The 15,256-nt window shown below is 38.8% G+C and overlaps 1 protein-coding gene across 1 annotated transcript in view; it reads left to right on the top strand.

The window, feature by feature from the left end:
* adgrb1a (adhesion G protein-coupled receptor B1a) overlaps positions 1–15,256 on the top strand; it is a 373,647-nt gene that overhangs the window by 263,478 nt on the left and 94,913 nt on the right. Inside the window, exon 20 of the mRNA XM_062063764.1 lies at positions 12,147–12,273. Within this exon, the coding sequence (XP_061919748.1) occupies positions 12,147–12,273 (127 nt within the window). The remainder of the gene's footprint in view (positions 1–12,146; positions 12,274–15,256) is intronic.

Raw genomic sequence — 15,256 nt, 5'->3', positions numbered from 1 at the left:
CCTGTGTCTATTTGGGTGGTTGGGGGGGATTTATCTGTAGACTTTGTTTTAGGTCCAAAACTATGGAAAAAGTATCAACATTCGTCTTTTTAGTGGCACTTTTGGCAGATAGTAAAATGGACTGGGAATACTCTACTAATTTTACATGACTTAAACATTTTTGTATGAATAAACCATCCTTATTTTAAAGATTAAAGATTAAAGTACCAATGATTGTCACACACACACTAGATGTGGTGAAATTTGTCCTCTGCATTTGACCCATCCCCTTGGGGAGCAGTGGGCAGCAGCGGCGCCGCGCCCGGGAATCATTTTGGTGATTTAACCCCCAACTCCAACCCTTGATGCTGAGTGCCAAGCAGGGAGGAAACGGGTCCCATTTTTATAGTCTTTGGTATGACTCTGCTTATCCCAAATAAGTGAAGTGTAATCCAGTTGTATTGCATAAAATATTAACAATGTATTGAATTATTGATAATGTTTTACACTGTGACATGCTGTTAGCTCGTCTTCCTCGCAGGAAGAATGTTCTGGCTCGGATGTAGATTTTAACTCTTTTTTTGGGGGGGAATCTGCATGTTCTGTCTCTTGTAGGTGTTTTCTGAGTACTCAAAGGTCCCAACACAAACCAAAAACATACTCTATATCGGTGGTCCCCAACCACCGGGCGATTGGTACCAGGCCGCACAAGAAATTTAAAAAAAATAAATAAATAAAAAAACTAAAAATATTTTTATTTTTGTATTAAATCAACATAAAAAACTCAAGATACACTTACAATTAGTGCACCAACCCAAAAAACCTCCCTCCCCCATTTACACTCATTCACACAAAAGGGTTGTTTCTTTCTGTTATTAGTATTCTGGTTCCTACATTATATATCAATATAGATCAATACAGTCAGCAGGGATACAGTCCGTAAGCACGCATGATTGTATTTCTTTATGACAAAAAAAGAATACAAAAAATAAATAAATACCATTTTCCCCCACACGCTCCGTGGGACAAATTTTCAAGCGCAGCTACAAAAAAGGTTGGGGACCACTGCTCTATATGTTTGGTGTGTAGTCTTCTTTTTTATAGGTCATGTATTAATGCTGGCTGGTGAACTCACCCGGTTTATTTGCGTGGATATATTGTGATTGGTAAATCATTGATGCGTTAAAGAACTGACCTTTAAAGTCTGTAGAGGGAATAACTTGCAGGCTTTGTATTGTTTGTAATAGTTACTGAAATATCACCAGGTCGATGGTTAACAGTTTACAGTCAAATTAGTCCGTGATTTACAAACTTTTTTGCCAGGGCTCTCTTACAATTAAAGTTTTGGTCAGAATATTATATACCCTTATTAATTTTGGGCCCCCACTGATTTATTTGAACAGTTCTCGTTCCCGGATGAATGGGTAATCCAACGTAGGCTGCAAGGATTACATTTTTTTTTTAAATCCATGGTACAATTTGGAACTCATGGATCAGAGTTATACATATAAGGCAGGCCTGGGCAATTATTTTGACTCAGGGGGCCAATTTAAAGAAAAACGTGTGTCTGGGGGCTGATATATCAGCACTAGTACAAAACCTCACAATAATGTCTGATTGAATGCTAAAAACGTTATTAAAGACCGCCTTAAAAAACAGAATGTAATTTTAATTTTTTTAACTGAATGAGACACCCAGAATGTACATGAAAATAAAGAATGTGGGATTTACAATATTAACTATGAACGATAAAACACTGAATATTGACAACATATGAACGTCACACCCCCTCTCGATCGACATATTTTACAATCAAGCAAAACGCAACAAAAATGCAACAAACAAGGCAAAATATGAACAGAAAGGTTAAAAAATAAACCCACCTACAATCTGATACATCTGATACATCACTAAGCTTTGGAACTTTCTTGTAAAAAATCTCCTTCCACGTCTGTCCCTGACATCCGCATTTTCAGGCTCGCTCTGGAAACACTCTGTGGAAACGCTCCCCACCCACACTGCTTGGTGCCTCGTCTGAGCTGCTGTGACGTAGATTACCATAGTAACTAATTAGATTACCATAGTAACTAGTATATCATGCAAAAGCGCAGATTCCAACCATTGAAATACTTTGTGTAGTTCAAGACTTACGGTCATTTGAAAACATCACTGCACATCATAATGGCAGCTACAGTTTACATCTTAAAGATCTAAAAAAAATTATTTGGGAATGTCCGGCGGGCCAGATTGAAAAGCTTAAGGGGCTGCATGTGGCCCTCGCGCCTTAATTTGACCAGGTCTGATATAAGGGTCTAATATACAGTATACATAGTCACCCAAATCTTATAATAATTGATCCGAAAGGTTTTAGAGTGTCACAAACAATAGACTTAGACTTCCTTCATTGTCATTCAAATTTGAAATTTACAGTACAAATAAGAACACCATTTTGTTGCATTAGCTCGTTGTAGTGCAGGTTAAAAGAGCAATAAGGTGCAGATATAAATAGATTTACTGTACAGATACATATATTGCACTTTTGTATAGCTGCAATTGCTCATGCAACCATAAAACATTTGTCCAGAAGATTGAAAGATATCTTATTTGTCACGGCAGAATTCATCCCTGTACTTAACCCAACCTGTTGAGGACAGGGCAGGCCTGCCATCATTCAGCGCCGGGAGACTGGATCTGGGTCACAGGTTAGCGTCTTGGTCAGGGAAGCATCGTTGTGTGGGCGAAACTGGGGGCAATGTGGGTCAATTGTCTTGCCCAAGGACACAACAGCTTTGAAGTTGAACTTTTCAGTCGAGCTTGACGGTGCCGATGTTGGTGCAAGGGCGTCTTTCTTGGTCAGCACCCACTTAGTCCATGACGACCTAGAACTTGACTCACTGTGCATAGTGGCACCTGCTGTTTCAAGTTAATGACAGGCTTAAGCTCTGGTTGTTACCGAACATTATAAACAAATTCCTTTTATCTGACGCTGACAATATGGATATTTTACCAGACCTTGAATGTGTTTTATGAGTCTGTAACTTGGGAGAGAGTACACATTTACTGCCCTCTGAAAATTAGTCAACACAGAGCAATTATTATCTGAATGGCAACACAGTAATAACATGCAAAAACACCTGTCCTATTCATTAAGTTCATGTTTTGCTTGCTTGATGGGACTATACAAATGTGTCTATCATTGATTGGACCTGTTACTCTGGATGTTCAACACTGCGCCTCATGGTAAAGATCTCTCTGAGGACTTGAGAGGTACAAACCCCGTTTCCATATGAGTGGGAAATTGTGTTAGATGTAAATATAAACGGAATACAATGATTTGCAAATCCTTTTCAACCCATATTCAATTGAATGCACTACAAAGACAAGATATTTGATGTTCAAACTCATAAACTTTATTTTTTTTTGCAAATAATGATTAACTTAGAATTTCATGGCTGCAACATGTGCTAAAGTAGTTGGGAAAGGGCATGTTCACCACTGTGTTACATGGCCTTTCCTTTTAACAACACTCTTTTGGGAACTGAGGAGACACATTTTTTAAGCTTCTCAGGTGGAATTCTTTCCCATTCTTGCTTGATGTACAGCTTAAGTTGTTCAACAGTCCGGGGGTCTCCCTTGTGGTATTTTAGGCTTCATAATGTGCCACACATTTTCAATGGGAGACAGGTCTGGACTACAGGCAGGCCAGTCTAGTACCCGCACTCTTTTACTATGAAGCCACGTTGATGTAACACGTGGCTTGGCATTGTCTTGCTGAAATAAGCAGGGGCGTCCATGGTAATGTTGCTTGGATGGCAACATATGTTGTTCCAAAACCTGTATGTACCTTTCAGCATTAATGGCGCCTTCACAGATGTGTAAGTTACCCATGTCTTGGGCACTTATACACCCCCATACCATCACAGATGCTGGCTTTTCAACTTTGCGCCTATAACAATCCGGATGGTTCTTTTCCTCTTTGGTCCGGAGGACACGACGTCCACAGTTTCCAAAAACAATTTGAAATGTGGACTCGTCAGACCACAGAACACTTTTCCACTTTGTATCAGTACATCTTAGATGAGCTCAGGCCCAACGAAGCCGACGGCGTTTCTGGGTGTTGTTGATAAACGGTTTTGGCCTTGCATAGGAGAGTTTTAACTTGCACTTACAGATGTAGCGACCAACTGTAGTTACTGACAGTGGGTTTCTGAAGTGTTCCTGAGCCCATGTGGTGATATCCTTTACACACTGATGTCGCTTGTTGATGCAGTACAGCCTGAGGGATCGAAGGTCACGGGCTTAGCTGCTTACGTGCAGTGATTTCTCCAGATTCTCTGAACCCTTTGATGATATTACGGACCGTATATGGTGAAATCCCTAAATTCCTTGCAATAGCTGGTTGAGAAAGGTTTTTCTTAAACTGTTCAACAATTTGCTCACACATTTGTTGACAAAGTGGTGACCCTCGCCCCATCCTTGTTTGTGAATGACTGAGCATTTCATGGAATCTACTTTTATACCCAATCATGGCACCCACCTGTTCCCAATTTGCCTGTTCACCTGTGGGATGTTCCAAATAAGTGTTTGATGAGCATTCCTCAACTTTATCAGTATTTATTGCCACCTTTCCCAACTTCTTTGTCACGTGTTGCTGGCATCAAATTTTTAAGGTTAATGATTATTTGCAAAAAAAAAAACGTTTATCAGTTTGAACATCAAATATATTGTCTTTGTAGCATATTCAACTGAATATGGGTTGAAAGTGATTTGCAAATCATTGTATTCCGTTTATATTTACATCTAACACAATGTCCCAACTCATATGGAAACAGGGTTTGTAGAATTGTTGCTCTCAACATCTTGAAAGTGAGCAACAGCACGATGGTCAAGTCATACATTAGTTTTTCAAAGATGTTTTTCACTGACATAGGCAGGAACAGGCCTTGCAAAGGGTCGCCCAAAGAACATATCCAGAGGTTGGTTTTATAAATGAGACGCATGAGTGCTTCCAACATTTCTGCAGAGGAGTCGTTGTCAGCATCCTTCCGTCTCGGGAGACGATGGGTTAGATCCAAAAAGGTGGGGGTCCAGTGGATCTACATGGCCTTGGCATGGAACTATGGAGGGCAGGCTGTTGTCTGGGCAGCAAACCCCCACTCTCCGCGTGGCTGGTGGATCCAAGGGAGCGTCTAGTGTTGATACACCTTGGCACCAGCGACGCCGCAAGAGTTGCCAGAATGACACTACAACGTCAAACCACCTTCGGGACTCCGGCTCCTGATTTTTTGTCGGGGTTTACTCCCTTAGCCTTACCCTCAAGTGGGTTGACCGCAAAGCAGCGGTGGTTTTGAGATTGGAGATTTCCTTCTCCTAGATGGGCTGCCTTACCAGGTTTACGAGCCCCATCTGCCCGAATGCGGCAGGTAGCACGGGGGTACATCTTAGCCGTGGCGGTATAAGCCCGACCTGACATAATGACTAGGATGTGGAATATTAGCTTGTCGGTGCCCAGACCGTATACAGTAAACTGTATTACGTCTGCACTGCTGTCCCAAAAGGAAGCCTCAAACTATTTGCTGAAGACAACCAGTCAATGAGTAATAATCATTAGCATATGTGGTTCACCCTGGTGAAAAGTTCTACAGTATTTTTCGAACCTTAAGTAGCACTGGATTATAAGGCGATGAACGGGTCTATATTCGTACAAAAGGCGCACCGGATTTGGAGTCATATTATGACTTTTTTCCTTCATTCAAAACACTTCCTTGTGGTCTACATAACATGTAATGGTGGTTATTTGGTCAAAATGTTGCATAGATTATGTTTTACAAACCATCTTCAAGCTGCTTTCTGACCGTCTCTTCGGGATGGTCTTATTTACATGGCTTCACTTTGACAACGTCTTCTCCTTGCCATCTTTGTTGTAGTTTTTAGCGCTTCCACACAGACTCTACCGACAGATTCAGTTCGAATTTTGCACTACTTTGTATTAGAGATGGCAACAGTGGAGGATGAATGCTTTACAATAAGAGGATGGAGAAAAAAAGGTAGCTTATTGACCACGGTGTGGATGTGCGCACATTTTCGGGACTTATGCAGATCCCAAATATACATCAGGTACAAATAAGTAAGAAAAGTTGGTTTTGCTTGATAGTTCCAAACAACACGCTGGATAATGTCATTTTGGGGTCCTTATATGCACACCATAACATGTAATGGTGGTTCTTTGGTCAAAATGTTGCATAGATTATGTTTTACAGATCATCTTCACACCGCTTTATGACAGTCTCTTCAGGATGCGCCTTTTTGTGGGTGGTCTTATTTACGTGGCTCACCTCCTGCACCTTCTCCCCGTCATCTTTGTTGTAGCGGCGTAGCGTGCAAGGACGGGAGTGGAAGAAGTGTCAAAAGATGGAGCTAACTGTTTTAATGACATTCAGACTTTACTTAAATCAATAACGGAACAGCATCTTCTCATCCCTGGCTCACTAGTGCAACAACGCCCGAAATGTGTCCCGTGAAAAACCGTCCGACCGGAACTCTCTAATAACTAAAGTTCCTTGGGTGAATAATGTAAACTCACTACACCGGTATGTTTTAGCGCTTCCATCGCGAGATATAAGTTAGAACTTTGCACTATTTTATATTAGAAATGGCAACAGCAGAAGGTGAATGCCCCATAACAAGAACATAGCGAAAAATAAGCAGCTTATCGACTACGGTATTGGCACGCACTACAGTGGCGGATGTGCGCAAATTTTCAGAGCTTATGCAGGACTCAAATACACATCAGCAGGTACCAGAAAGTAACAAAAGTTGGTTTTGCTTAATATTGTGAAACAAAACGCCAGGTAATATGTCTGCTAATGGGTGCCATTTTGCGGTCCTTATACACACACACCATAGTAATACTTGTATCTCTAACTACGGTAGCCGTAATGGCTGACAATCCATCAAGTGCTGCAGCTTTAAAGTCTTACTAAAACATTTTGACAGATTTTTAAGTGCCGTGTGTAATGTCCTTTATTTTCAAAGGATCATTTAAAGTTTTGGTGTTGTTTACTGGCGTCATATTGCAGTCTACATTATCTCTTATGTGTGACTACCATCCACTGGTCATACTTATCATTACACCTTATACCAAATAAAATTGCTTCGAGGTCGGTAAGCACAACCAGAATTATTCCGTACATTAGGCGCACCAGGTTATAAGGCGCACTGTCGATTTTTGAGAAAATGTAAGGATTTTAAGTGCGCCTTATAGTCCGAAAAATACGGTTCTTGGTTTGGAGTATGTTCAACATGTTATTGAAGTATATCACGTTACAATGTTACACAATTCGTCATGCCCGTATCGTTTACAGATATGAATCCACAAATAAAGGAGTAGGCTCAATGTCAGAAGATTGTTTCGATGTTTTTCTCTTGGTACAACGGCTTCCTCCCACATCCTAAAAAACATGCATGTTGAGTCAATTAAATACTATCATTGTCCAAAGGTGGGCATGTAAGTGTGAATGGTTCTATGCGCCGTTCGGATAGGCTCCAGCTCACCTGTGACCCTCATTCAAATAAGTGGTATAGAAAATGATAAATGAACGATGAAGAAAATGTATTGATTGATTGATTGAAACTTTTATTAGTAGATTGCACAGTGAAGTACATATTACGTACAATTGACCACTAAATGGTAACACCCGAATACGTTTTTGAACTTGTTTAAGTCTGGGTCCACTTAAATTGATTCATGATACAGATATATACTATCAAATATATACTAACATCATAATACAGTCATCACACAAGATAATCATCAGAGTATATACGAATTATTTACATTATTGACATTATTTACAATCCTGGGTGTGGGATATGGAGGGGGGTGGGGGGTTAGGTTTGGTTGGTATCAACACTTCAGTCATCAACAATCAGCATCAACAATTGCATCATCAGAGAAATGGATATTGAAACAGTGTAGGACTGACTTGGTAGGATATATATAGCAAGTAGTGGACACAGAGAGAGATCAGAAAGTATAAGAAAAAGTGTAAGAAAAAGTGTCTACATTTGATTGTTTGATTGTTTACATTTGATTATTTATAATCCGAAGAGGTATTATGTGGAAGGGAGGGTGTTAGTTTAGGGTTGTAGTTGCCTGGAAGTGTTCTTTTAGTGCGGTTTTGAAGGAGGATAAAGATGCCCTTTTTTTTACACCTGTTGGGAGTGCATTCCATATTGATGTGGCATAGAAAGAGAATGAGTTAAGACCTTTGTTAGTTCGGAATCTGGGTTTAACGTGGTTAGTGGAGCTCCCCCTGGTGTTGTGGTTATGGCGGTCAGGAAGTAGTTTGACATGTACTTCTGTATCAGGGAGGTGTAGTGGATTTTATAGACTAGGCTCAGTGCAAGTTGTTTTACTCTGTCCTCCACCCTGAGCCAGCCCACTTTGGAGAAGTGGGTAGGAGTGAGGTGGGATCTGGGGTGGAGGTCTAGAAGTAATCTGACTAGCTTGTTCTGGGATGTTTGGAGTCTAGATTTGAGGGTTTTAGAGGTGCTAGGGTACCAGGAGGTGCATGCGTAATCGAAAAAGGGTTGAACGAGAGTTCCCGCTAGAATCTTCATGGTGCTTTTGTTGACCAGAGAGGAGATTCTGTAAAGAAATCTCGTTCGTTGGTTGACCTTTCTGATTACCTTGGTTGCCATTTTATCACAGGATACACACATTAATCAAAATAAATCCAGTGGTACGCGGGCTCCATCCAGTGGTACGGCAAATAATCATTTAATAGGAATTTAATTAGTTTTATTTGATTAGTTATTTAAGTACAGTGTTTTATTTTCCTATGTTCAAACTGTGTGTAGTGTTACAGTGGCCAAACATATTAAATATACTTGTTAAATAAAACCGCTGTCTTGTTTTCAATTAATACTTGGGCCTACTACACTACTGTATTTTAATATTGGTCGTTATGTTGGTACATGAGGAGCCAAGTGTTTTCTGCGGTGGTACTTGGTGAAAAAAGTTTGAGAACCACTGCTTTAAATTAATAATACAAATGAAGAGAAGAGATAATTATATTTATATAGCGCTTTTCTCTAGTGACTCAAATCGCTTTCACATAGTGAAACCCAATATCTAAGTTACATTTAAACCAGTGTGGGTGGTACTGGGAGCAGGTGGGTAAAGTGTCTTGCCCAAGGACACAACGGCGGCGACTAGGATGGCGGAAGCGGGGATCGAACCTGGAACCCTCAAGTTGCTGGCACGGCCACTCTACCAACCGAGCTATACCGCCCCAAATCACGAAAAAAAATAGACTAACACTTGCATAGATAATATGTCATAGATAAAACTGATGGTTTAAGTTTATGGTTTAAGTTTATCTCAAACATGCATACAGTTACATGATACATCACAATTTACAGTTTCTCTTTCCGATATGTCCCAAAAGGAGTAGGAATAAGTAGAATTTATTTAATCCTACCCCTTTTCCATTTCATAGCAATTATTACCACTTTTATTCACTGACTGTTACTCCATAAATAATACAATTCTAAGATTAAATAATAAAGTAAATTGTAATTCACATAGTGAGATGAGTAAGATTACCGGTATCTCATGAACACATAATGTATAATAAATTATAATATTTTTTAATAAAAATAAATGTTGTTTGTACAGCGCTTTCAATAATTCTTATTAAATAATACGATTCAGGACAACTTGAAACAGAGGTTCTGCTTCCTCTTATTATGGCAAGTCGTATGCAATATTATAGGGAAATTTTACCGATTGACTTTATGACTAAATATCAAAAACAAGATTTTATTTGTAAAAAAAATAAAATAAATTGAATTAAGATTTAATGATAGTACTATTTGTGTTAGTCTTGTTCGTCAAAATAAATAATAATTTTAAAAAAAAATCTAAGATTTAGTGATAGTACTATTTGTGTTTGTTTTGTTCGTCAAAATAAATAATAAATAAAAAAATATAAGATTTAGTGATAGTACTATTTGTGTTTGTCTTGTTCGTCAAAATAAATAATAATTAAAAAAATCTAAGATTTACTGGTAGTACTATTTGTGTCCGTCATGTTCGTCAAAATAAATAATTAAGAAAAATATCTAAGATTTAGTGGTAGTACTATTTGTGTTCGTCTTGTTCGTCAAAATAAATAATAAATAAAAAAATCTAAGATTTAGTGATAGTACTATTTGTGTTCGTCTTGTTCATCCAAAAAAAATCTAAGATTTACAGGTAGTACTATTTGTGTTAGTCTTGTTCGTCAAAATAAATAATAAAGAAAAAAAAAAGATTTAGGGATTGTACTATTTGTGTTCGTCTTGTTTGTCAAAAAAAAAAATCCAAGATTTATTGATAGTACTATTTGGGTTTGTCTTGTTCGTCAAAATAAATAATAACAAAATACATATACGATTTAGTGATTGTGCTATTTGTGTTCGTCTCATTCGTCAAAAAAAATAAAAATCTAAGATTTATAGATAGTACTATTTGTGTTTGTCTTGTTCGTCAAAACAAATAACAAAAAAATGTAAGATTTATAGATAGTACTATTCGTGTTCGTCAAAATAAATCATTTAAAAAAATAGATAAGATTTAGTGATAGTGCTATTTGTGTTCGTCTTGGTCATCAAAAAAAAATAAAAAAATCTAAGATTTAGTGATAGTGCTATTTGTGTTCGTCAAAATAAATAATTAAAAAAAAATTTAAGATTTAGTGATAGTACTATTTGTGTTCGTCTTGTTCGTCGAAATAAATAATTTAAAAAAAAATCTAAGATTTAGTGATAATACTATTTGTGTTAGTCTTGTTCATCAAAAAAAAGTACAATTTATAGATAGTGCTATTTGTGTTCGTCAAAATAAATAATAAAAAAAAATCTAAGATTTAGTGATAGTACTATTTGTGTTCGTCTTGTTAGTCAAAATAAATCATTTAAAAAAATAGATAAGATTTAGTGATAGTGCTATTTGTGTTCGTCTTGGTCATCAAAAAAAATAATTTAAAAAAAATTTAAGATTTAGTGATAGTACTATTTGTGTTCGTCTTGTTCGTCGAAATAAATAATTTAAAAAAAAAATCTAAGATTTAGTGATAATACTATTTGTGTTAGTCTTGTTCATCAAAAAAAAGTACGATTTATAGATAGTGCTATTTGTGTTCGTCAAAATAAATAATAAAAAAAAATCTAAGATTTAGTGATAGTACTATTTGTGTTCGTCTTGTTAGTCAAAATAAATCATTTAAAAAAATAGATAAGATTTAGTGATAGTGCTATTTGTGTTCGTCTTGTTCGTCAAAATAAATAATTTAAAAAAAATTTAAGATTTAGTGATAGTACTATTTGTGTTCGTCTTGTTCGTCGAAATAAATAATTTAAAAAAAAAATCTAAGATTTAGTGATAATACTATTTGTGTTAGTCTTGTTCATCAAAAAAAAGTATGATTTATAGATAGTGCTATTTGTGTTCGTCAAAATAAATAATAAAAAAAAATCTAAGATTTAGTGATAGTACTATTTGTGTTCGTCTTGTTCGTCAAAATAAATAATTTTAAATAATATATAAGATTTAGTGATAGTGCTATTTGTGTTCGTCTTGTTCATCAAAAAAGTACGATTTATAGTGCTATTTGTGTTTGTCTAATTGTTCGTTAAAATAAATAATAATTAAAAAAAATCTAAGATTTATTGATAGTACTATCTCTGTTCGTCTTGTTCGTCAAAATAAATAATAAAAATATATATATATAAGATTTAGTGATAGTGCTATTTGTGTTCGTCTTGTTCGTCAAAATAAATAATAATAAAACAATCAAAGATTTATAGATAGTACTATTAGTGTTCGTCTTGTTTGTCAAATAAATATAATTTTGTTATTTAAAAAAAAAAGGCAACCTTTGAGTGAAAAAGTGTCCACGCAGGGAGCCGTGCAGCACGCCGCCTCGCAGCCTCCCCATCGCCGCCTTCACGTCCTCCGCAGCTCCTCGGCGTGCTAATAGCCGCGTTAAGGTGGACGTGTTAGCCGTGGCCGCTACGCAGCTGTATGTGTGTGTTGGGAAGGTTCTAACTGCTTTCTCCTGCCTTTTTTGTCTTTCTTTCTCCACGCTCCACCTTTACCGCATTGTGTGTCTTGTTCGTAGTTCCTCTCTGCTGGGATCCTGGTCTGCTCGGGTCTGCAAAGCCGTGCTCGTCGACTCGTTCAGAAGCAAATGCATATGTGACAGACTGTCCACCTTCGCCATTTTAGCACGGCTTAATCCCGACATGGTAAGTGTGAACGTCGACACAAAACAGTGTAATTGTACTGTGGTTTAATGTCCATGCAGCAGCTCTTTTTTTTCCTTTTTTTTTGAACCCTGGGCGTCATTGTTATTGCATCCCCCACAGACCCCCCACCTCTCCCCACCCTTGTCGGTGCCGACATGCCACATACCATACTGCGCAATCATAACAAGCATATTTATATTAATTACCTTACACATACATGGAGATGGATGCTTGTTTGGGGGTGTTACAGGACAATTAGGCATCACCTGTTTTGTACTTTATATTAGTACCTGTTTGGAAACACAAATCCACTATAGCAGTATATTTTATAAAAACAATTTTTTTTTTTATATATAGAAATGAATGGTTAAGGCCAGTGTTTTTCAACCATTGTGCCGCGGCCCACTAGTAGTGTGCCATGAGATACAGTCTGGTGTGCAGTGGGTCAGTGGTCGCCAACCACCGGTCCGGGGACCGGTACCGGTCCGTGACGCATTTGCTACCGGGCCGCAGAGAAACATTAAATAATTTATAAAGAACTGCATTTTTTTCGACTTAACTTTTGCCTGTCCCACGAGAAACACCAACAAGCTTGTTTAAGATGTACAATAAAACTCCATTCATCCATCCATTCATCTTCTTCAGCTTATCATTTATTTATTTGAGGTCGGGTCGCGGGGGCAGCAGCCTAAGCAGGGAAGCCCAGACTTCCCTCTCCCCAGCCACTTCGTCCAGCTCCTCCCGGGGGATCCTGAGGCGTTCCCAGGCCAGCCGGGATAGATAGTCTTCCCAACGTGTCCTGGGTCTTCCTTGGGCCTCCTACCGGTCGGACGTGCCCGAAACACCTCCCTAGGGAGGCGTTCGGGTGGCATCCTGACCAGATGGCCGAACCACCTCATCTGGCTCCTCTCGATGTGGAGGAGCAGCGGCTTTACTTTCAGCTCCTCCCGGATGACAGAGCTTCTCACCCTATCTCTAAGGGAGAGCCCCGCCACCCGGCGGAGGAAACTCATTTTGGCCGCTTGTACCCGTGATCTTGTCCTTTCGGTCATGACCCAAAGCTCATGACCATAGGTGAGGATGGGAACGTAGATCGGCCGGTAAATCGAGAGCTTTGCCTTCCGGCTCAGCTCCTTCTTCACCACAACGGATCGATACAGCGTCCACATTACTGAAGACGCCGCCTGCCGATCTCACGATCCACTCTTCCCTCACTCGTGAACAAGACTACGAGGTACTTGAACTCCTCCATTTGGGGCAAGATCTCCTCCCCAACCACCCTTTTCCGGGCGAGAACCATGGACTCGGACTTGGAGGTGCTGATTCCCATCCCAGTCGCCGGAAAAGGGTGGAGTGCCATCTCCGGGTTGGGGAGGAGCTCTTGCCCCAAGTGGAGGAGTTCAAGTACAATAAAACTCCTCATAGGAATTTTCCATTTGTCATATTTTTTTATAACTTTGTGACATGATACAATGCACATTAATGAACATATAAAATATAAATGTGACAGATTGTAGCCAAAGGCTGATTTCCATCTTTATCTCATTGCAAAGAAAAAAAAGTCCAGGGCTCCCACTAATTCAGCATTACAGTGAGTTGTATTTTTCATGCCCTTATTTTTGCTGTATTTATCTGACACAAGTGGAAAGCCGGTCCCTGAAAAGAATGCCTACATTAAACCGGTCCGTGGTGCAAAAAAGTTTGGGGACCACTGCCATGGGTGATTATCTAATTTCACCTATTTGGGTTAAAAATATTTTTTGCAAACCAGTAATTATAGTCTGCAAATGATGTGTTGTTGTTGAGTGTCGGTGCTGTCTAGAGCTCGGCAGAGTAACCGTGTAATACTCTTCCATATCAGTAGGTGGTAGCTAATTGCTTTGTAGATGTCGGAAACAGCGGGAGGCAGCGTGCAGGGAAAAAGGTGTCTAATGCTTAAACCAAAAATAAACAAAAGGTGAGTGCCCCCAAGAAAAGGCATTGAAGCTTAGGGAAGGCAATGCAGAACGAAACTAAAACTGAACTGGCCACGAAGTAAACAAAAACAGAATGCTGGACGACAGCAAAGACTTACCATGGAGCAAAGACGGCGTCCACAATGTACATCCGAACATGACATGCCAATCAACAATGTCCCCACAAAGAAGGATAAAAACAACTGAAATATTATTGATTGCTAAAACAAAGTAGATGCGGGAAATATCGCTCAAAGGAAGACATGAAACTGCTACAAGAAAATACCAAAAAAAGAGAAAAAGCCACCAAAATAGGAGCGCAAGACAAGAACTAAAACACTACACACAGGAAAACAGCAAAAAACTCAAAATAAGTCACGGCGTGATGTGACAGGTGGTGACAGTACACCTACTTCGAGACAAGAGCTATATTGATGTATGGTTGGTTATGGTTTAAAGTCATATCCAACAGTTGCGACAACGACTTTTTACTGTCAACTGAGTTTAGTTTTTCAATGATTTCTGCTGGTGGTGTGCCTCCAGATTTTTTCAATGCAAAAAATGTGCCTTGGCTCAAAAAAGGTTGAAAAATACTAGTTAAGGCAACACAAAGATGCTGCAGCCAAGCACAAATATGTGTCATGATGGAAAACATAGCATTGCACAAGTCAGGATGTGCCCCCCACTCCCACCCCCCTTCCACACTTATCTTGAGAGAAAGCACAGTGTCTTTTTGTGGAGGGTCTTCATTCATTGCCATTAGTTGTTATATTCGGCTGGAAATTGCTTTAAAAGCATTTTGTCCTCTGGTTACCCTGGCAACGGAATGGGCTCTCATGAAGACAAGTTTGAAGGCTTGTATCAGGCCGGTGTTTACAAACCCTCCGAAACCAGTGAAGTTGGCACTTTGTGTAAATCGTAAATAAAAACAAAAATACAATGATTTGCAAATATTTTTCAACCTATACTCAATTGAATAGACCGCAAAGACAATATACTTAACGTTGGAACTGGAAAATGTGCACATA

This window comes from Entelurus aequoreus, linkage group LG11 (genome assembly GCF_033978785.1).
Source record: "Entelurus aequoreus isolate RoL-2023_Sb linkage group LG11, RoL_Eaeq_v1.1, whole genome shotgun sequence".
In the NCBI taxonomy this organism is placed as follows: domain Eukaryota; kingdom Metazoa; phylum Chordata; class Actinopteri; order Syngnathiformes; family Syngnathidae; genus Entelurus; species Entelurus aequoreus.
Note: the sequence above shows the minus strand (reverse complement) of the source record. Positions and strands in the feature narration are given on the sequence as shown.